Source organism: Triturus cristatus, chromosome 3_1, assembly GCF_964204655.1.
Source record: "Triturus cristatus chromosome 3_1, aTriCri1.1, whole genome shotgun sequence".
Taxonomy (NCBI): domain Eukaryota; kingdom Metazoa; phylum Chordata; class Amphibia; order Caudata; family Salamandridae; genus Triturus; species Triturus cristatus.
The window spans coordinates 365,550,985-365,573,715 of record NC_140583.1 but is presented as its reverse complement, the minus strand read 5'-3'; the positions used below and the strand labels follow the sequence as shown (position 1 = coordinate 365,573,715).

The following is a 22,731-nucleotide window of genomic DNA, read 5'->3' as shown; positions in this document are numbered from 1 at the left end:
TACACAGACAACGGGGCCCAGAAATCTTTAGGGCGTGAAGACTCAGGCAGTTCCTTGGCAAATATTTCAAGTTGTACTCTATAGTAGAGAAAGTCCCGGACCCACTTTTTCAGAGTAGGGGTAGTTTTAGGCCCCCAGCGTTGTGCCACCGCCCGTTTAGCAAGCAAGGTTGAGACAGCTTCTAAACGACGGTTGCAGGGTTTGAGGTTCTTTACCCAGCCCAGCAGCAGACATCAGGAGTACACATCACGGATTCAGAGACAACATTAGTAAGCATAGTCGTGACCTTGGTCCAGAATTGGTAGATTCCTGTACAATTCCATGCAAGACACAGAAAAACCACATCCCCCGCCCACACTGAACACAGCAGGCATTCTACCGCAGACCAAAGTGCTTCAACTGCAGCGGTGTATAGTATAACTGGTGTAAGTATTTAAAATGGATGATGTGGAGGTTGCAATTTGCCGTTAAGTGGTCTGTCAGGGCACAGCAGAAACTCCACATATCTGGTGAGAATGAAGTTCCTAGTATCGCCACCCATTTATTATATGAAGGGGGGTCAGGAGTCTCTCTTTCCCTAAGGGACGCATTGTACAATTTCGTAATAAGGCCCCTACGTTCCTCTCCTGCGAGCACAGCCCGCAGTGCTAACAGTGTCTTTGGTTCCACCGGATATTCCGGGTATATGGATCTAATTGCCTGCCGCACACGCACATATGTTAACCCCAGCATCAAATCCTGGTCCCTGCTGCCTTGTATGTCTGAAAGCGACCTGAAATGGCCTTGCTTATATAGGTCTCCTAATTGTGTTATTCCTACCGCACTCAACGCTTTTAAAGCAGCCGGCTCCTGTGCAGCCGAAATGTCCGGATGCGCAGCAAGCGGCAAGGTTGGGGCATATAGATAATGCAGCTGTGCACGTGCTGCAAGCATCTTCCACGCCCATGCCGTGCAAAGCGCGGGGTTAATTTAAGTCCGAGGTCCGCCTCCCCCACCAGACAAGGCAGTCGCAGCAAGGGCCATCAGGAGGACAGCGTCGGCCTCGATAGCTACGTGTGGCTGGAACCGTTGTGGGAAGTACCAAATATGGGCAAACTGGGCCTGAGCTCATAGATAATATAGCCGCATATCAGGAGCTTCAAAGCCTCCCCGCACGAATGGTAATGCCAGCCCCTCCCAACTGCATCTAGGATTCTTGCCCCCCCCCCCACGCAAACGATAGTAGTGCTGACTGAAGCGAGTTAAACACCGCAAGAGTGAGGCGGATGGGAATGTTAATAAACAAATGGAGAAGTTTGGGCAAAATCGACATTTTGATTACCGCTGGGCGGTTTGCCAAAGAAAGCAGGAGTTTGTCCCATCTCACTGCCCGATCAGTGATGTTAGTAAGGGTGGGGCCGTAATTCTCAGAAATCACCACGTACGGGTCCCTATGCAGCCATACACCTAAATATATTACTGGATCAATGGACCATGTCAAGGGGAAATCCAGATCCACACGCTGCATACCAGCCGTCAGAGTGAAGACCGTTGATTTCGCCCAGTTGATGCCAAGCCCCGAATAGCGCTCAAATTTAATGTATTCGCATAGCAGTTCTAGGAGAAACGTTGCAGGCTCACGGACATATAGAAGCATATCATCGGAGTATAGCAAAACCACTAAAGGTCGCTGTCTGAAACACAACGCTGCCCGCGCATGCCGTTGGCGGAGTTTGCGAGCCAGTGGCTCTAACGCGAGCGCGAAAAGCATCGGCGACAGGAGGCAGCTCTGCCGCGTGCCACGCCTAATAGGGAAAGCCTCCGAAACCCAGCCATTGACCCACACTCGCGCCGCAGGTGCCTCATATAATAGCTGGATCCAGCGTAAAAAAAGGGCGGCAATCCCATTCGGAGTAATACAGTGAACATATATTCCCATTGCAGGGAATCAAATGCTTTTGCTGCGTCGAGCAGCACAGCAACCGCCTGGAAATCAGCCTCGAAGTAATGTAGTGTGGAGAAGACAGTACGCAAGTTGTGCGCCGTTGGCCGGGCAGGGACAAAGCCCGACTGGTCCGGGAGTACCAGATTAGGAATGAGGGGTTGGAGCCTGCTGGCGATCATTTTTGCCAAGATTTTGGCGTCTATATTAATAATAGAGAGAGGCCGGTAGCAGTAGCATTGGTTAGCAGCTTGGTCTGGTTTTAAGAGCATAACAAGGAAGGCCTCTTTTAACGTGGGAGGGAGAGTGCCCTTGTCGTACGCCTCTGCAAGACATCCAAGAGTCTGGGTGTGAGGTCATCGGCATATGCCTTGTAGAACTCACTAGGGAGTCCGTTCAGGCCGGCCGCTGTACAGGTGGGCAGGGACATGATGGCCAATTTAACATCTTCCATATGAAAGGGCTGTGTGAGGTATTCACGTTGGTCAACAGACAGCCACCCCAAAGCGATATCATCCAGGTATTCATTTATTTCGGAGGCCGACACATGTGCACGGTCCCCATACAGTGCAGAGTAAAAGTCGAGCACCACACTACCCTTATTAAGGTATTCTAGTGCGCTACTCCATCATCGAGTATCTCAGTGATGTAATCCTGACTCCTGGCTACAGCCAGTTTCTGAGCAAGTGATTGTCTGGGGCGACTGCCCTCCCTATGGTAGCGAGCAGTACAGCGCTGTGACCTGTGTGCCAGCTCCTGATCCACTGTATCGTTATGTTCAGTCACCAAATCTCGAATAGCAGCCAATTTGTCTGGGGCTGGGTTGTGGGCATACTCGCGTTCTAGAGTAGAGATGTCCCCGGCCAGCTTATTGATCCGGCGACGCAGATCCTTCAAGACTCCCACCTGCGCTCCCATACAGGCCCCCCTGATGGTAACTTTGAATGATTCCCAAAGGACCCCAGCGCCATCTACTGAGCATGCGTTTTCTTTTAAAAAAAATACTAATAGCTGCACCTGTCGTGCACCAAAACACCTGGTCCGTAAGCGAGGAAGGCTGTAGCCGCCACTAGAAGTGTGGACGCTCTGAAGTAGGCACCTAGCATCACAGAGGAGTGATCTGACAACGTTTTGGCCAAGTGGTGGACATCCACAACCCAGGTAAGCTCTGAGACGAGCCAATAGTCCAAGCGGGACCATGTGCCATGCACTGTGGATATAAAGGTACTTTCACGCATACCCGGGTGCCGCATGCGCCAGATAACATGGATCGCACCTGCATCTAAAATAAGCAGTAGCATGTCTGTTGCATGTCTGTGTCGTGCTGCCCCGCTACCCAGTCTATCTAACTGCACATCCAGGAAAGTGTTGAAATCAATCCCCCAGATCAATTCAGCTGGAGGGAATTTCAAAATGCGGCGCCAAACATCCGTGAAAAAAGAATGGTCATCGACATTCGGGCCATAGACATTCACCAGGAGGACGACACCAGCAATTACAAACTGTTTATCGCTCTAGAAATCCAAGCACTTTGCAATCCAACTGATTAAGAACAGCTACAAATTGTTTGCCTGACCCTGATGCATTTGCACTTTAACACCTTGATGAATATAATTGAACAGTGTAATTTTAAGCGTTGTTTAAATGAATTTTAATTTTGTTTTATCGCTGCAAAGGTTTTAATTAATCATGCACAATAGAATTTACCAATCTACTTGCCTTGCCAAGTCATTTTACAGGATAAATCCTTGCAGGCAGTGTGTCTGTCAGTGTTGGGGAATAATACCTCACAGAGGATCAAAAAGTGGTAGTCTAGGAAGGTGTTCTATGCCTCATACGGCAAGATCTTAAAAAATGGGATAATCGAGATCTGGAACCAGACCTGGTTCTAGCCGGCTTTGACCTTAATTTAAGCCACTGCGGAGTTCTGGAACGCACCGAAGACTTTGGCACAGTCACAAGTCTCTCCAGGATTGTGGATGGAGAGTCCTGTGAGAATGCAGTCAGAGGAGTATGTTTTGGTGATGGTGTACGTGGGGCAATCCTGGATTGCGAGTACATCAGCAAAAAGTCTGAGTCAGGACGGAGGTACGGGCCACTTGAGCAGGCTTTCAAGCCAACATGGGGAGATATTTACAGGTGTGCAAGGAGCAGGTCTAACTGGTGAAGGAGAGCTTGGTTCCACTGACTCAGATAGTAAAATCTGCACCTCTGATGACTCTGACCGGCTTCTTGACGTCAATACCCTTTCAGACTGTGCCTTCGACGGCGACTGTGACTTTTCAGGATTCTTTGTTGTCGACCAGTGTGTACTCAACGTCGACTTATGCCGTGCATCTTTGGGCAGCGTAACCTTCCCGAATTGACAGGGGTCTCGACGTGTGCTGTCTATCTTTTGACGGTGTATCCTCAGAGGTCGTCAGGTGTCTCAACGCCGACGGCCAATGTCGATTCGGCATCGACGGAGCTGTTGCAGCCAGTGAATGGCTCAACGGTGATCTTGTTGCCGACAACCACATTGACGGCAGGGAAGACCTCGAGTGACGATGAGGCTTTGACATCGAAGGAGCCCTCGAGGATGCAAAACACAGGTATTTCTTCTGATTTCGAAGTCCTACCTTCTGACAATGATGGCATGTCTCTGGGAGATGAGTATCAGGTATAAAAATAATACAGACAGTGGATAAGTCTGCGCCTTCTTTTTTATCACAAGGAGAGCACTTCACAAAGAGTGAAGGCATGTCTCGACATAAAAAATATGATATTTTCCTGTCAAAAAACAGTCTTCGGTACTCTAGGTACTTAAATCTGTCGAGTTTACAAAGACAAAACATTAAAAAAACAGCAAGGTCAGTGCTCCAGAATCCTAACAGTAGGAGCTGGAAAAAAGAACTGACCTGTCACCTGTGGGGCATGATGGGATCCACAGATTCCTGTGAGGTCTTAACGGTACGGGCCAGTTTTCTCAGTTATACTTTAAATGCAGCCTATTGGCTAACAATGCCTCTCATTCCCTTGCATTTTCCTTTTCAAATAAAGGTTGTGATTGCATTTTATAGTCTCTTTTTCTGTATTCACAGAAATGTCTTGGTAATTGTTGAATGTTTCTAAATGAAAAATTCAATGTAATTTTGGCTTTTTTGGCCATTTAGTACAGCCTGCATATGTGTGAGTGTAACTGTATACAGATTATATATATATATATTCAGTGAAAAAACCATAGGTTTCACACATGTTATAGTTAGCTGGACATTTTACTCGTAAAAAACCAATGAAATTCCCCCGGTATAGTTAGTTCAGCTAACTATAACTCGCGCGCCCGCAATGCACTGCTGATGATGTCACATATTACATCACTCATGACATGGTCAGTGACATCACTCATGACATCACTGATGACATCTCAAATTACATCACTGATGACATCACTGATGACATCATCCAGTGAATGTGTGTTTTTCTGAAAATGAAATATGTTTTATATATGTATATCTCAAGGTTGATGGAAGAATAAATGGGTATATTACTGTCTAAATGGATGATTTCTTTTTGAAAAATTGATTGTGTAACTGACTGATTAAGTGTATCATAGTGAATACATGGCTTAGTGAGTAATGTTTAAATATGTAAATATCTGTATCATTTTTTCACTTTGTGTATAAGTGGCTGCATGGGTTGGTGAGTAGCTACATGGGTGTCTATATAGGTTATTAGTTGGTTTTTTGAGTATTAGTCTGAGTGTCTGCATGGTTCGGTGGGGGGTATGACGTAGTGCATAGGTGCATGAATGAGTGACTTACTGTTTGTATGTGTTGAACAGAGCATGTGTGCAGGACTGCATGGGTGGATGAGTGTGTGTATGGGTGTGTTAGTGAGTGAATGACTGTCTCAATAGTGTCTTTATGAGTAACTACATATGTTTAAAACTAGTATATGTGACTATTGGTTTATATATGTGAGTATATGTGAGAGTGAGAGATTGAAAGAGTTCCTGTATGAATAAGTATGTATTTCTATAAGTGATTGTTTAAAAGACTAAGTATGTGTAAGTTTCCGTAGAAGTAAGTGTGGTGGTGTGTGTATAACTGTATATGCAAGTAAATGTATGTTTGATTCTTTATTAGCATGAGTGACTATGTGTGTGAGTAGCTCTATGGATGAGTGGCATTGTGTAACAGGATGTATAGGTGTATGAGTACATATGATAAGTGAGTACATGTATGAGTGACTGTATAGGACTGTTGGTGAATGAGTGGATGTGTATGTGGATCTTAGAATTACTGAAGAGGTTGTTGCAACTGTTATTGGTATGTCCATTGTTTTGAAAATTGTAGTCTCTATTTTTGAATGTGTGTATCAAAGGTTATATTAGGGGAAGAGGAGGTCTGCCACTCTATCACAAGGATGATGTCATCAGTGATGTCATCAGTGATGTCATTTGAGATGTCATCAGTGATGTCATGAGTGATGTCACTGACCATGTCATGAGTGATGTAATATGTGACGTCATCAGCAGTGCATTGCGGGCGCGCGAGTTATAGTTAGCTGAACTAACTATAACGGGAGAATTTCATTGGTTTTTTACGAGTAAAATGTCCAGCTAACTATAACATGTGTGAAACCTATGGTTTTTTCACTGAATTTCTAAGGTTTTTTAAATGCTAATTCCTAACTATAACGTGTGTGAAACCTATGGTTTTTTCACTGAATTTCTAAGGTTTTTTAAATGCTAATTCCTAACTATAACGTGTGTGAAACCCATGGTTTTTTCAGTGAATTTGCAAGGTTTTTTAAATGCTAATTTTTTTTTTCTTCTATTTTTTTTAAACATATATTTTTTTTAATTTTCTTACCTTTTATAAAGACTATGGTTAAATTTTTAAAATTCTTTAATATGTTTTTTTTAATATATTTTTTAAAATAAACATGTAAAATTTATTTGCAGTACATTTTTTCTATTTTTTTTATTATTTTTTTTTGGTACGCGTACCGTAAGCTTACGGTAAGCGTACGGTTTACGCAACGCCCGTAATTTTTCTACGCTGCTTGCGTATAGTTACGCAATTTGCGTAGCCGCTAGTACTCCGCGTGGGACGCGTGCGCGCGTACTCTACACGCGCACGTTACGCGGAAGTGTCGGGTAGTGACTGTTATGCGCATGCGCGCAAGCGCGTGTCTTTTTTACGCGCATGCGCACTTTTGCCGTAAGCGTACCGTAAGCGTACCGTAAGCGTACGGTAGGTCATGTGATCATGAAACACAACTTTTGATTGGTTGAAACTACTTTCAGTTCTAGAACTCTCCTACACCACACCCATTCCTCTCATTTCTGCTTGTGATCCCTTAGGAGAAGGAGCTGGGTTGTCTTTGTGATACGATGGCAGAACAGCAGAGCTCTTCTGAGAGTGAGGCTAGCACTAGCAGCACTACCTTGAGGCAGAGAGCGAGGAAACAAAAGCCCTCTTATGTATGGGATTATTTTACTTTTCCTGAAGGCCAGCAAAAGGTAAATGCACCTTTAGTAACTTGTAAGCTGTGTAAGCGTGTACTTTCAAGAGGTAATCCTGACAAGAAGTATTCCTTTGGGAATCATACCATGAAGAGACACCTCAAGGATGTACACAGAAGGACACATGCTCGACTTTTTGGAGGTAACTCTTCAGAAAGTCAACCAAGCACATCCACAGCAGCTCAGCCTGGACCATCATCTGCAGGGCTGACTCCTTCTTCTGCAGGTCAGGTGAGCCCTTCATCTGTGGGGGTAGCATCTCCTTTTGCTGGCCCTCTGGAAATTAACCCTCGATTTCTGAGGGTTGATATTCGATGCGCCTCTTGTCATGATCTAATTTGTCATAGGGAGACCAGTGTTTCCCTAGTGAACCTCAAAATAGATCAGCACACTTGTCGCTTTGACTAATTTTCCCAGTCTTTCTTTCCTCTGTCCCTGCATGAACACAACGGCTCTTTTAAGAGCCAACCTTATCTTTCATCTTTTTTTTACATATGTTTTTTAAAAACTTTTTTTTTTTTTTTTTTTACCGTACGCGTACGGTACGCGTAATTTTTTTTTAAAAAAACACTAAAAATCAATTATCACATTACAAGGTCCTTGAGAGACTACAATTATTATTTTTGACTTACCATACCCACTCAAAAAAATATTTATTCATTTGTTTTAAAAAAAAAATGCTTTAAAAATGGTTCTAGTTTTCGAAATTTTTCTATATCAATCTGAAAAAAAAGAAAAAAGTATTAATATTTTTAAAACATTTTATAATACAGTACACATATTTATATATTTTTCAAAAAATATTTTTGCCTTATTTTTGCTGTTTTCAGAATATATTGCATTTCACTATAAATTGTGAAAGCAATTGCATTCATCATTTTACAGCGGGCAAAAAAAAATAACAATCTCAAAGATTGTATTAAAAAAGCCCAGAATCTCTTTTTACTTAAACTTAACATTATAGAAATGCATAATATTCTAAAAAAATATCATCTAATACCAATATTTCTTTGCCAATTTGAATGCACACTTACTGCTCTTTTTTTTTGGCAAGTGAAAATCACTTTTACAGACTGACACATTATGAAACCACTTTTCAGTTTTTTTAAAAAGCCCATGTCCAAACTGCTTTTTCAGACCAGCACCATTTGTAACCTGGGTGACTACCTACACTCCAGCAAGGGCAACCAGCCTTAGTGATGCTGAATGTATTTGCATTACAGACTGAAACCTGAAAACCCCACTCGCTTCTAAATACTGTGCATGATTATACATGGAAAGGAGCTGGGTGTGTGCTAAGAGTCTGCTTCTTCCCCCAAAAAATCGCTCCCCCTTTTTCCTACTAATGCAACTGTGAAATCACCAGAGCAAAACGCAATAAATCTCTGCCTGTAATTCCTATTTCCACACAGAGTCATGTTTTCACATGAGTCCCAAAACGAAATTTCTTTGCCAATTTGAATGCACACTTACTGCTCTTTTTTTTTGGCAAGTGAAAATCACTTTTACAGACTGACACATTATGAATCCACTTTTTTGATTTTTTTAAATGCACATGTCCAAACTGCTTTTTCAGACCACCACCATGTGTAACCTGGGTGGCTGCCTACATTCCAGCAAGGGCAACCAGCCTTAGTGATGCTGAATGTATTTGCATTACAGACTGAAACCTGAAAACCCCACTCGCTTGTAAATACTGTGCATGATTATACATGGCAAGCAGCTGGGTGTGTGCTAAGAGTCTGCTTCTGCACCAAAAAATCGCTCCCCCTTTTTCCTACTAATGCAACTGTGAAATCACAAAGAGCAAAACGCAATAAATCTCTGCCTGTAATTCCTATTTGCACACAGAGTCATGTTTTCACATTAGTCCCAAAACGAAATTTCTTTGCCAATTTGAATGCACACTTACTACTCTTTTTTTTTGGCAAGTGAAAATCACTTTTACAGACTGACACATTATGAAACCACTTTTCAGTTTTTTTAAAAAGCCCATGTCCAGACTGCTTTTTCAGACCACCACCATGTGTAACCTGGGTGGCTGCCTACATTCCAGCAAGGGCAACCAGCCTTAGTGATGCTGAATGTATTTGCATTACAGACTGAAACCTGAAAACCCCACTCGCTTGTAAATACTGTGCATGATTATACATGGCAAGCAGCTGGGTGTGTGCTAAGAGTCTGCTTCTGCACCAAAAAATCGCTCCCCCTTTTTCCTACTAATGCAACTGTGAAATCACCAGAGCAATACGCAATAAATCTCTGCCTGTAATTCCTATTTGCACACAGAGTCATGTTTTCACATTAGTCCCAAAACTAAATTTCTTTGCCAATTTGAATGCACACTTACTGCTCTTTTTTTTTGGCAAGTTAAAATTACTTTTACAGACTGACACATTATGAAACCACTTTTCAGTTTTTTTAAAAAGCCCATGTCCAAACTGCTTTTTCAGACCACCACCATGTGTAACCTGGGTGGCTGCCTACATTCCAGCAAGGGCAACCAGCCTTAGTGATGCTGAATGTATTTGCATTACAGACTGAAACCTGAAAACCCCACTCGCTTGTAAATACTGTGCATGATTATACATGGCAAGCAGCTGGGTGTGTGCTAAGAGTCTGCTTCTGCACCAAAAAATCGCTCCCCCTTTTTCCTACTAATGCAACTGTGAAATCACCAGAGCAAAACGCAATAAATCTCTGCCTGTAATTCCTATTTGCACACAGAGTCATGTTTTCACATTAGTCCCAAAACGAAATTTCTTTGCCAATTTGAAAGCACACTTACTGCTCTTTTTTTTTGGCAAGTGAAAATCACTTTTACAGACTGACACATTATGAATCCACTTTTTTGATTTTTTTAAATGCACATGTCCAAACTGCTTTTTCAGACCACCACCATGTGTAACCTGGGTGGCTGCCTACATTCCAGCAAGGGCAACCAGCCTTAGTGATGCTGAATGTATTTGCATTACTGAGTCCAACCTCAAACCCTTAAACTATTCTTTTTTTTTCCAGTACACCTTAATTTATCGTGAAAACATAGTCCATATTATTTTACATGTTCCTCACATTTAAATTTCTCCCAAAACAGAAAATGATAAACGCAACTTCAACAAAAGGATTTCCATTTCTATTATTCATTTCTTAATTTACCATATACATCTCCTCTCAAACTCTAACCTCACCTTTAAAATTAGTTAGTTGTGAAAGAAATGTGGCACTCAAACAGCAGATTAGCAGAGCCAGGATCTCAGAGCTGTACACCTCTCTCCTCTCAGCAGAACCAGATAATGGCAAACTTTCCCTCTATTTTTCCACACATATACATGTAAGTTTCAAATCTCAGTGCTTCCCCCTTTTTTTCAAATGTAATCACACATTTCTATTGGTTGAAAACCAACCCTTTTCCAAAAGTACCCTGCCCCCAACTTGACTTCTGCCTAGTACCCTTCCCCCAACTTGACTTCTGCCTGCTACCATAGCAACAGCTCATGGAACACTGCTGTGTGGAGTTAGGTCAGAAGTTCGCCACACAATGTTTCAATTCCACAGAGCAAGAGTGCTTGACTTTTCAAACCTAACAGCAAATCCATAGTACTGTTCTTTGGTAACACATTTTTTTGTACCAATACAAAACATGCTTCTATTAATTTACACATACAGCCTAGTTTTTATTCTAGAATGGTATGAAACAGCCAATCAGTTCTTTTTGTTTTGAAAAAAATATGTATGCCTCCATTTCCAAACTGTCTTTCTTTTCATATTGCCATTCTACTGAAAGACACCTCCTGAGTGCATCCAGTTCTCCTTTGAAGATGTTCACAGTGTGGATTGTAGGGCACAGCTATGTCTTCTGGAGTGAAAAGTTTGCAGAGAAAACAGGTATGGTGAGAGACCTTGCTTTGCCAAATGTAGACATTAAATGGATTGGTCAGAGAGGGTTAAAGTGGCACCAATTGATGCCATTGGTGAAATCCTTCATGCAAATCCAACACCCTGACCTCATAATAGTGCACTGTGGTGGCAATGACCTAGGCACTTTGACTGGGGTAGGTCTGGAAATGCTTATGAAGGACACCTTTGCACAACTGTTTTCACTTTTCCCTAAAACTGCCTATGTGTTTTCCAACATATGCCAAAGGCAAAAATGGAACTGGTCCAATCATTTCTGTCCGCAGATTGACAAAGCAAGAAAGCACGTCAACAAATCTGTTTCTGCTTTCCTCCGTGACTATGGTATGGGTGCCATTTACCACAACAACTTGCGTTATGACATGCAAGACATTTATAGAGGAGATGGTGTGCACTTCAATGATGAAGGGAACAGAGTCTTCCTCTTGAACCTTAGACTCTGCATCGGTACTTACTTGTAGGTACCACTAAAAAAATGACTTCATAAACACAACGGCTCTTTTTAGAGCTCCCTAATATCTAAACTCTTAAATCTGCATTTCATTTCTTTTTTAATTTATTTTTTCTTCCGTACGCTTACCGTAAGCTTACCGTACGCGTACCCCGTGATTTTTTTAAAAATCAATAAATGTTTTCTTTGAACTTTACAGTCCTTCTTTGACCCCCTCACAAATGTAAGGGGGTCTGTAACTCTCCTCCTTGCCCCCTTTTCTTGTTTTCACTCTTTTTTTTTCTGAGTGAAACACACAAAATGGCGGCCGCCGCTTCCTGGTTTCGGCCGATTCGAATGTTTACTAAGATCTAACAGCCAATCAGAATCGCGCTCGCGCACGCCACCGTACGCGTACGGTAAGCTTACGGTACGCGTACCGTAAGCTGGCTCAGATATATATATTGATTTAAAGGCTATTTTCTCAGAATCTACTGAACAGATTTACACCAAACCTACAAAAGGCACTTCCTTGACCTAGGGACTACCTCTCTACCAAATTTCTAGTAATTCTGTTCAGCCGTTCGGGCTGTAGCCCTGTCTAAAGGTCCTATGGAAAAATGCATGGGAAAAACGCGTTTTGGGACCCCCCTTTTATCTCATCCCCCGCTTGACGAATCCCCCCGAGACTTTCAGGGTAGGAGCGGAGCGTAGCGCCCCACCTATTTTGAGAAATTCGCGAGGATTCATCGACCGGCGCCAAAGTTATTCAAAATAGAATGTTGCGGATTTCCTATGGAAAAGGGGTCCTAACTATAACTACCTACTGGCGACTGCCAGTAGGTAATATATATCTACACACACACACACATATATATATGTATATATCGCTGCTCAGAAAGTTGCCCTTCAATGGAAAGCACTCCGACACCGTCGTAGGTATCAAACCTTTATTAGGTGCAGGAGGAACAGTAGAACACCGATAGCTTAGGCAGTTCAGTAGCGTCTTTCCTGCCTGACGCGTTTCAAAGTCTAAATCCTTCTTCCTCAGAGGTGTGGACGTGAGTGAAAGTGTATGCATGTATTGGACCGTCCCTTAATTTCTTCAGGAAAGCCCGCCCTGAATGGGCCGCTCATGTAGAATGAAGCAAGGATTGCTGGGCCTCGTAGTCCAATCCAGATTATACCTCTCAATTTTGAGAATGCTATTGTAGAACAAGAGACACTCCAGAAACTGCAACGTAACCCTTATAATGGTGGGACTGCTCTCCCGCATGTGAAATCCTACTATTGGGCCACACATCTGATAACAATATATGACTGGAGTATTTGCACTTCAGGACCATTCAATGTACAAGCTGGAGTGGACTCGGCTGCTGACATGTTCCCAATTACATTATATGTATAAGGGGGACAGGGATTAGCAAACTGCTGCCGGCGACGCAGGTAATGCGAGAGGCTTGGAAGAAAGCCACTATCAGTATATGTTGGGCGAACAAAGTGACCAGGGAAACGCCTTTATGGGAAGGGGGTTTGATGCAGGAACTGGGGAAGCTGAGAGATTTTGAAGCCTGAGATTTGTAATCTACCGCCAAGATTTAGGACCTTTCATAGAACAGAGACCTAATGCCCTTACCCTCCCTTAGGAGTGAATACCAACTCCATCAGAATCAGTATTTAAAATATGCAGTTACACCATGCATGGTTGGCAAAGAGGCTAGGAAACGTAGCCATACCAGAATTTGACTCGCTTGAAGGCAGGCTACTCATGAGCGAGCTCTAAACTGGGGCTGTTTCCTCACAGATAAAATAATAGACAATAACATGCCAAACACATTGCGCAGGCTGCGTGAAAGGTGGGTGAAGGACGCAGGAGAGATGGACGACACTGACTGGTAGGTGGCCCTAATGCATCCACGGAAAGTAGCCATAAAGTCTAGGCTACGACCGATACAGTTTAAGAAACTCCACCGGGTCTATTATGACAGCACCCAGCTTCATGGGCTGGGGAGAGCACTGCCCTCGGAATGCACAAGATGTAAAGGGGCCAGGGGGAATTTTATACACACACTCTGGGGATGCTCCGTCATTCAAGTCTACTGGGCCAAGTAGGTATGGGTACTTACTCCAGGCCTTCCTGGGAGTCGACACTCCGAAGGAGGCAAAATATGTTCTTCTTGGTGTTCTGACTGAGGTGGATGTCCCACGCGCCTAACTTCTCTTCAGTAACCTGGGTTTAGTGGTGGCAAAAAGGGATGTAGCCAGAATACTGGGGAGCGCCGGAAGTCCAGACACTGCAAGAGCGGAGGCCGGGATGGGCATGTATATGGACACAGAGAAGGTGAGCTATAAGAGCAAGGGTTGTACCCGTAAATCTTTCAAAATCTGGGAACATTGGATAAAATACTACAACCTGGGCCCCGTGGAAGGAGACGCCAGGCCTCCGGGGCTACTAGCTCAACATGATGTATAAGATGTTCCTATATTTGCAGTGTGTCTGATCTTGTACCTTATTTGCTGTTGAACATCCTGTAACATGTGTACTAATGGTACAGTTGTTTTCTCTGACCTCTCTTTGATGTTTGATGTTTATTGCCATTATGGGTGTGGTATGGCACCCGACTGTGTTCTCAATATATACCAAATACATAAATATATTTTTAAAAGAAAGTCCCTGGTAATATCCGTACTTGATAACTGAGACAACCCACCGGTCTGAGTTGGTTCCCCCAGGTGAGGAAGGAACCCTTGCCATCTCCCCCCTCCCCCCCCCCCAACAGACGTTGTGAGATTTGGGGGGAGGGGCATGGGCAAGTCAATGCTTGGAGGTAGAGGCTCCCTTGCCTGGGGTCCCTTTGCTGCAATTGCTGCCCTGGGAAGTACCCTGCATGTACCCCCAAACCCGCTGTTAGTGGTATGCCTAAAGCTACTTCTAATAGAACTGGGTCTGGTCAGGGGAGGTGGCCTTGATTCCTCCTCTGTATTGTGTCTTAAAGGTGTTGGGGCAGGCTTGATCATGCCCTTTAACATCGGGAGGAAATGGACGGAGCATTCCATCCTGAAGACTATCTCCAATGGAAACTCATTGTTCTTGGTCTTGTGTGCATATCTATTTAATGGCATGTGGCTGCCCACTGTATAACCCAATGATGTGCTGAGGTATTGTCTGATGGTGAGATGGGGAATTCCTCGCCATACCATGGTCCAGGGCTGGATCCCTGGGGGGATTTATGTCTAAGCCTCCCCATGGGTCCACTGTGGATTGTGGGTAAAAGGTGGCGTTGTAGCCCTCTCCTGGGGAGGAGGAACTGGGGCTGCCAGTATCAGAGTAGGATTGTGGTGAGCCATGTGTGGAATTTAGAGGAGGTGGAGGTGCTTTTTATAATACCATATGTCCATGGGAGCCTTCAGAAGCATCCCCTTGATGGACAGCAGGAAGACCTTCAGAACTAAACTAATGGCGTGCAACCCCAGCAGATTGATTTGGAGGTTAGCTTCATTTCCAGGTAATCTTCATCTTCCCCAGATGACCTTCCCAACCCACCAGAGAACATACCTGTTAACTCTGCTTGGTGAAGGGAGAGTGGCCTACCACAGTATAACTGCCACCAAAACAGACCGTGAGTCGTCTCCTCCAGGATATAGATGACATTAGTCAAATTTCCATGATGCGGATCACACTGCAGAGCCCACATATACTACATGGAGTAGCTTACAAGGAGCATGCAGGAGGTTAAGATGCCAGAAACCTCAGATCTCCTCTCAATGTGAACCAGGACTAAGGCTGAAACATTGGAATCATAGCTCAAATGTCTTGGACTTAATTTGGCATAGAGATGGCCCGGAATTGTACTGTGTCCAAGTCCGCTCTAATTAATGAAAACCCTGAAAATGACTTGAGCACGCCTTTGGCTTGTTGAAAGGGAACCTCAATGATGTCAGGACGTTTTCAGAGTTGGTCTTCGACTGTCTATAGTGACCCCACCATCAACAATCGAGGTAGAGGGAAGACTGGCATCCTGATCTCCAATGGTGGGCGCGACCAACTTCATCAACTTGTAAACACCAAGGGGCCCTGGTGAGGCTGAAAAGGTACAGCAAACTAAAAATGCTCCTTGCCTAACTTAAACCGCAGATAATATCTGTGGGATTGCTGCACAGGTTTATGAAAATACACATCCTGCAGGTCTATGAACACCATCCAGTCATCGGGGTTGAGGGCAGCCAAGATCAGGGCCAGTGTGAGCATTCTGAATTTATTCTTCTGCAGGATGGCATTTAGAGGTCGAAGGTCCAGATAGTCCTGAGACCCTAAACCTTCTTCGGGACCAGGAAATAGTGAGCATAACAATCCTCTCTTCTTTCCAAGCCTGGTACCTTTCTAGATGTGGAGAGTAACCCTTGCACCTCTTGCAGTATATTGGGCTGGTGCTCACCTGAAAAATGTTTCTGACATGGGGAGAATATTTGGCAGGGCAAAAAGTAAAGGTCATAGTCATATGTAAGTCCAATCTTACGGACATAATGGATCACCGTACTGGGAGGAAATGATGGATCTTGCCTCCACTGAATGAGCATTCCCCACTAAGGGCAAACTAAAGTGGTTTGGTGGCTGTTGCAACAGGAGAAGAGCAATGGGAGGACTGGTACCTTTGCTGGCCCCTGCTCTGTTTTCAAGACCTTCGTCCAAGGCCTCGAAGGGCATGTGTCAATGAAGTAGAATACAGGTGCCCACTTCCTTGCCCAAGTAATAAGCATTATCTAGACCAGTGTAGGTAACCTATTTAGCTACCTTTTCCTTCATAAATTGTCTGAGCCAAAGAGGCCCTAAGATCTTCCAGGACCTCAAGACACAGCAATATATATTCACATTCACTTAAATGGGAGTCATCTGTGTATCTAGCTGAACTATAATCAAAGTATCCATATTGAATGGAATAATGTATATCTTTCTTAAATAGTGTCACGACATGCATTATGTTAAAAGTATTTGTTTGGGAGCCATTTTAAAGTTAATATCAGCCTAATGTATAATCAGGCCCGAGTAGAATGAATTTCATTTTATTAACTGTTTTTTCAGTGTCATGTTTTTCTTTCTTCTTCAATATGCTAGTTAAGATAGAATAGGCTTATTGTTCAGTTTGTTAGACTAGGGGGACAGAACATTTAAATTAAAAGTTGGTTTCGGGTATGGAGACTGAGACGGTGGGAAAAATCATCCTGGACCATCCACAGGATTGATGTTACATCGAAGATCCTCCAGATGATTGCTCCTTTGTTGGAAGCTGGGAACGCTAGGGAGTCTATCTGCTCCTCGAGATCACTGTCTTTTGATTGGTTTCTTATTCGGGAAGTGATAAAGAGAAGCCTTCCAGGATCTTTTTTCTTGCTTTAATTAAGTGCGTTTTAGAACAGCAGACCAAACCATATCTTGATTTTGCTGAGAAGAGACCTCTCTTGCCTCGGCTGATTTCGCCTGCCAGTGTTAAGCTTCACGCTTAAATCTTCAGACTGCTGCCTTTGAGCCTTAAATCTGGTTCATCTGATGCTAACAATTTTCTCACTGAATTTAGCCTTACCACTGTTGATACTTTGTTTAGAATAGGGAAGCTCCTTTATGGAACCTGACTGGGTGATATTTTGTTTGCTGTACTATACTATTTTGCATTTTCTTTCTTATAATATATAAATTCAGACTGCATGTTAATTTGAATATGTATGCTCTTAATTCTGAGGATTGATATAATATTTAACCCTCTGGGTGCTCATGACGGAATGGTTCCGTCATGAGCACAAGTGCTCCTGTGCTTATGATTGAACCATTCCGTCATGAGCACATACTCAGAAATTTGCTCTGCTGCAGACAGCAGAGGGATTTCCCATTTTGTTTTGCCTGGGGAGGTTGAGAAGAGCTACCCAAACCTTTCCTTGAAATGACGATTGCGCGCATGGCGCACAATCGTCATTGCAAGGAAAACAAAACTGAAACTTAGTTTCAGTTTCTCCGTTTCGGTGCTTGTGGGGCTATGTCAGCCCCCGAGCACCGAAACAGATAGGAGAGGTATCGTTGGAAAGGGGAGAATTTCCCCTTTCCAATGGTACCTTTCCCTAGTGGATCCATGCTTGGGGATCAGCCCAGGAGGGTGAGCCCCAAGCAGGGATCCACACACTAGCCACCAGGGAGGGGGGGGACGGCCCCTTGGGCCAGGGCCTTTGCTCCCCCCATTTATTTTCCCCAGACAGCCTTTCTACCCTCCATTGCAGAAAGCACCCAAGACGCCGGAGATTTGTTTTAAATGCCAGGGGTGGGGGCTGCCCAGAATGGGCATACCAAAGCCCCCACCCTACCCCCCCAAAGAAGGAATAGGACTGTCTGTCCCCCCAGGAGGCAGATGGGGGCAACAGCCCCTGATCTTCCCCCCGGAAGGCCCCAGGGATTTTTTTTTTTATATACGTAGGGGTGGGGGCTGCCCAGAATAGGCTTGCAAATACCCCCAACCCAAAAAAAAAATGCTAGTTTTTCTGCCCCTCCTGGGAGGCAGATGGTGCAATAGCCTCTTAACTGGGGGGGGACAGAAAGCCCACTAGGCACCAGGAATTTATATTTTTACAAAGTTCGGGGTGGGGGCTGCCCAGAATAGGCATGTCAATGCCCCCACCCCCCTCAAAAAATGCCACAGTCTTTCTGCACCACCTCAGGAGGCAGATGGGGGACAGAAATCCCACTAGGCCACAGGGATTTGTTTTTTTATACGTAGGGGTGGGGGCTGCCCAGAATGGTTATGCCAATGCCGCCCCCCCCAGAAGTTGCCACTGTGTTTCTGTCCCTCCAGGAGGCTGATCAGGGCAGTAGCCTCTGATTTGTCCCTGATCCCTGATATGTCGGGGGGGGGGGGGGGGGGGGCAGAGAGCCCACGTGGCGCCAGCAAATATGCTGTTTTTTTTCATACGGAGCGGTGGGGGCTGTCCAGAATGAGCATCCCAATGTCCCCACACATCCAAACAAAATAGCCACAGTCTTTCTGCCCCCATTGGGGGCATATCGGGGCAATAGCCCCTGATTTCCACCCTCCCCAGGGCGGCAGAAAGCCCACTAGGCACAGACTTTTTTGCGGAATGTGCCTACCTCTGGATTTTGGGTCCTAGCGCAGCTGGCACCCAAGGAAATCTAGCAAACCTATACATTTTTTTAAACTAGACACCCAGGGGAATACAACACATTTTCCTCACATTTCTGTGATGTAAAGTTCTGGAACCTGCACAGATCCACAAACTTCCACACAACCCGCATTCCCCAAAGTCTTTCGATAAAAATGATACCTCACTTGTGTGGGTAGGCGTAGTGCCCGCGACAGGAAATGGCCCAAACTGCAACGTGGACACACCACATTTTTACAGTGAAAACTGACCCTTTGTTTGCAACGTGCCTAGCTGTAGATTTTGAACCATAGCTCTGCCGGCACCTAGGGAAACCTAGCAGACCTATACATTTTTTAAACTAGACACCCAGGGGAATACAACACATTTTCCTCACATTTCTGTGATGTAAAGTTCTGGAATCTGCCTGGATCCACAAATTTCCACCCACCCCGCATTCCCCAAAGTCTTCTGAGAAAAATGGTACCTCACTTGTGTGGGTAGGCCTAGTGCCCACGACAGGAAACGGCCCAAAACGCAATGTGGACACACCACATTTTCACAGTGAAAACTGACCCTTTTTTTGCAAATTGCCTACCTGTAGATTTTGAACCCTACCTCTGCCAGCAACTAGGGAAACCTAGCAAACCTATACATTTTTTAAAACTAGACACCCTGGGGAATCCAGGATGGGGTGACTTGTCTGGCTCTCACTAGGTACTAATACCCAGAAACCCTTGCAAACCTCAAACTTTGTAAAAAAAAAAAAAAATTCCTCACATTTCTGTGGTGGAAAGTTCTGGAATCTGCGTATGTGATCAAAATGTTACAGGGGCCTAAGCGCAAACTACCCCAAATAGCCCAAAAAAGGCGGAGCATGGGGGTAAGGGGGAGGAAGCCTACAGCGTAGTGGTTAATCTGTAATTGCTATTAGAACATTGGAATGTTGGGAGCTCCATTGAAGACAATGGAATGCTCTGGGCTTCTAAAGCCCAGAGCTCCAAACATTCCAATGTTTGCCATTCACAGCTGTTGCTGTGAAAAAAGGCTTCAGTGAGCCCGATTTAAATCCCCTCAGATTCACTGAGGCATTTGTTTTATTTGTTAGAACATTCTGCCCGCTAGAGGCAGAATGTTCTAATAGCCATATAGGCCTCCGTAGCAGAGCTATACTGGCCATTAAAGTTTTGTTCCCTTGTTAAAGGCCCTCAGCTTCGGCTAAAGCCTGTAACACTGGAACGGGCCTTTAATGGCCGTATAGCCTGCTACGGCAGACTATAAGGCTATAATAAACCGCTTAAAGTTTTGACACCGCTCTGTCGTTCTTGTGCAGCCCCACTGGTTTCCCTGAAATCGAAATGTACTGCTAATTATAGCACTTTTATTATACATCAAGTCAACAATTAAACGCTCATATGATTACTAAGAGATCGAGATTTAAGAAACCCAGCTCTGTCACCATGAAATAAATTATTCTTACTCCCAGGCTCCACAAGCCAGACTTCTTCATCCCCAGAAAATCAACGAGATTAAAAACATACATACCACAGATTCCATATCATTAAGCGTTATTGGCTTCTGAAGCATCATCTTGTAAAATGGGCGAATAAAAAATCCTGTAAAGAAAGATTTATTCAGTCGACTCTGAAAATCAAAGTACACAACATTTTCTCAACACTCCCAATCACTGCTGAAACTAAAAAAGCAATAAGCTAATAGTCATGCAGTAGTAACTTTACAAAGGGGTATAGTCAAATTAATCTTTTTTAAACATTGGAACATTTTAAAAGTGTGCAGTTGAGTTTCGAATGGTTCGATTAGTCCATTTTATTGTTCCTTTGACTCTACACTGAACTGGATGCAAAGAAGTGCAAATATTTACACAGTTCAAAATAATTATACCTCAACTTTTAAAACATATTTGGAAAATATCAGGGATATTTAAATAAAAATATCTTGCAAGTCTAAAGTATTTTGTATATTTATAAAAATACCTTCAGGCCTTCTTAGCTATACTCGTAATCAACTATGATGACTGGTGATTTAAAAAAGCGTGCTTTATAGCAACAAATGCTACAGTCAAAAGTGTTGCATTTCTCTAACAGAATACAAAAGGCAAACGGTGAAATACACTGGACTGCCCTTTTTAGGTCTAGCCAATAAAGACAGCTTTAGATGTCTTATCAGTCTACTGTAATTTTACAATACAGTCAGTCAAAGAAAGCCATAAAAGCACGTAAAAACAATACAATACATTTTAGAAAAGACAATACAATATATCATCATAAAAGCTATATACATTGTTTCTGTGTTTTATAGCTAAAACACTTCGAATGTGCAAGTTTTGACTCTATTCTTGGATTGACTCCCTCATACCTACTCATAGTTCTATGGCGGGATATAGTGCAATGTACACTAAAAGGTATAATTTCTACATTGGGTGGGAGAGGGGAAGGAGTGGCACATATTAAAGCAAATGACTATTTCATTAGTGGTTAAAACACCTAATGGGTACGAAAAACTTTGTCTTTATCTAATAGATATTTAAAAAGGAATGTTAAAAAATCTGAATTAAAACAACTAAAATTACAGAATTAAAACACCTAGGAAGAGGGTTAATTACAGTGAGGATAAACATACAATACAATGTGTGCACATCACGTTGTTCTGGTCGGTGCATAACATAGCGCAAATAAAGGTTGCTGTAGAACTAAGAATTTCCTGTGGGGATTCTCTACGAATGCACCACATAGAGTATAAGAACCGCGAGATGGAGAACAAAATAGGTGCGTCGGTTTCATACTTAAAGAGCCTAAACACCTCTGTGCAATGTTTAATCCCCGTATTCCTGCACAATTGTAGCAACCACCGAGCCCTTGACTTTCCATAGGCGGGGCAGAAAAAGAGAACGTGCATTTCGGTTTCCTCAGCTCTGTCACACCATGGACAATCTAGAGTGTGGGCGCCCTGCCACTTGTTACTAAATGCTTGAAGTGGGAGCGCCCCATGTCTTAATTGAAGAAAGAGTTTTATTGCTAGAAGCGGTTGAATGTAATTTAGGGCTCTCTATATTGCTGCTTTACTTCCAAAAACCTAGAAGTTAGATAAACTGACTTGGTCCCCCGCCATAGTTGGGCCAGTTTAAGTTCTCTATAGGACTCGAGTAGTGCCTCTCTAGAGATCGTAGGACAGATCTCTTCTGGGGATGTCCACATGTTTGCCCTCCCTAGAGCCTGGCAAATGTTCCAGATATAAGCTAACCAAGGGAGTTTCCCTGCACCTTGAAGCCTCATAACGTCCTTCAACTCCTCTTTGTATTCGGCTAATTCTGGTGTGGTCGCGGTCTCGAGGGAGAGATTGATGACGTTGCGCAGGTGGGGTGCGATGGAGCTGCTGGCTTTGTGAAGATGTGGTGCGGGAATGGGTCTGACGGGGAGCCAGAGTGGATTGTGCTCATGGTCTTGATGGTGTCATCGATGCTCACGCTGGTCCAGGCTAGCAGGAGGTTGTGGTCGATGGTGTGCGGGCAGACTGTTATGTTGCTGTCTGTTGGGGCTGTCTGGGTGTTGAAGCTGTCGTGGATGTCTGCTATCTTGTGGTGGAAGAAAGTGGCGAGGGAGTCGCACAGGGCTTGCGACGGCGGGATGTCGTTGGTGTTGGAGCTGGGGTTGGAGAGTTCCTTCACAATGTTGAAGAGCTCCTTGCTATTGTGTGCGTTGTTGTCGAGGCGGTCTTTGAAGGAGGTCCTCTTGGCAGTCCTGATGAGGTGATGGTGGTTGCGGGTGGCGTCATTGTGGGCTGCGTGGCTGTCCGGAGTCT

General features: G+C 44.0%; 1 protein-coding gene across 4 annotated transcripts in view; it reads right to left on the bottom strand.

The window, feature by feature from the left end:
• Positions 1–22,731, bottom strand: part of NEDD4 (NEDD4 E3 ubiquitin protein ligase) — a 1,922,401-nt gene that overhangs the window by 374,282 nt on the left and 1,525,388 nt on the right. For all 4 annotated transcript variants that reach the window (XM_085644133.1, XM_085644134.1, XM_085644131.1 and 1 more), the window contains one exon: positions 20,458–20,528. In XM_085644133.1, coding sequence (XP_085500259.1) covers positions 20,458–20,528 — 71 coding nt within the window. The remainder of the gene's footprint in view (positions 1–20,457; positions 20,529–22,731) is intronic.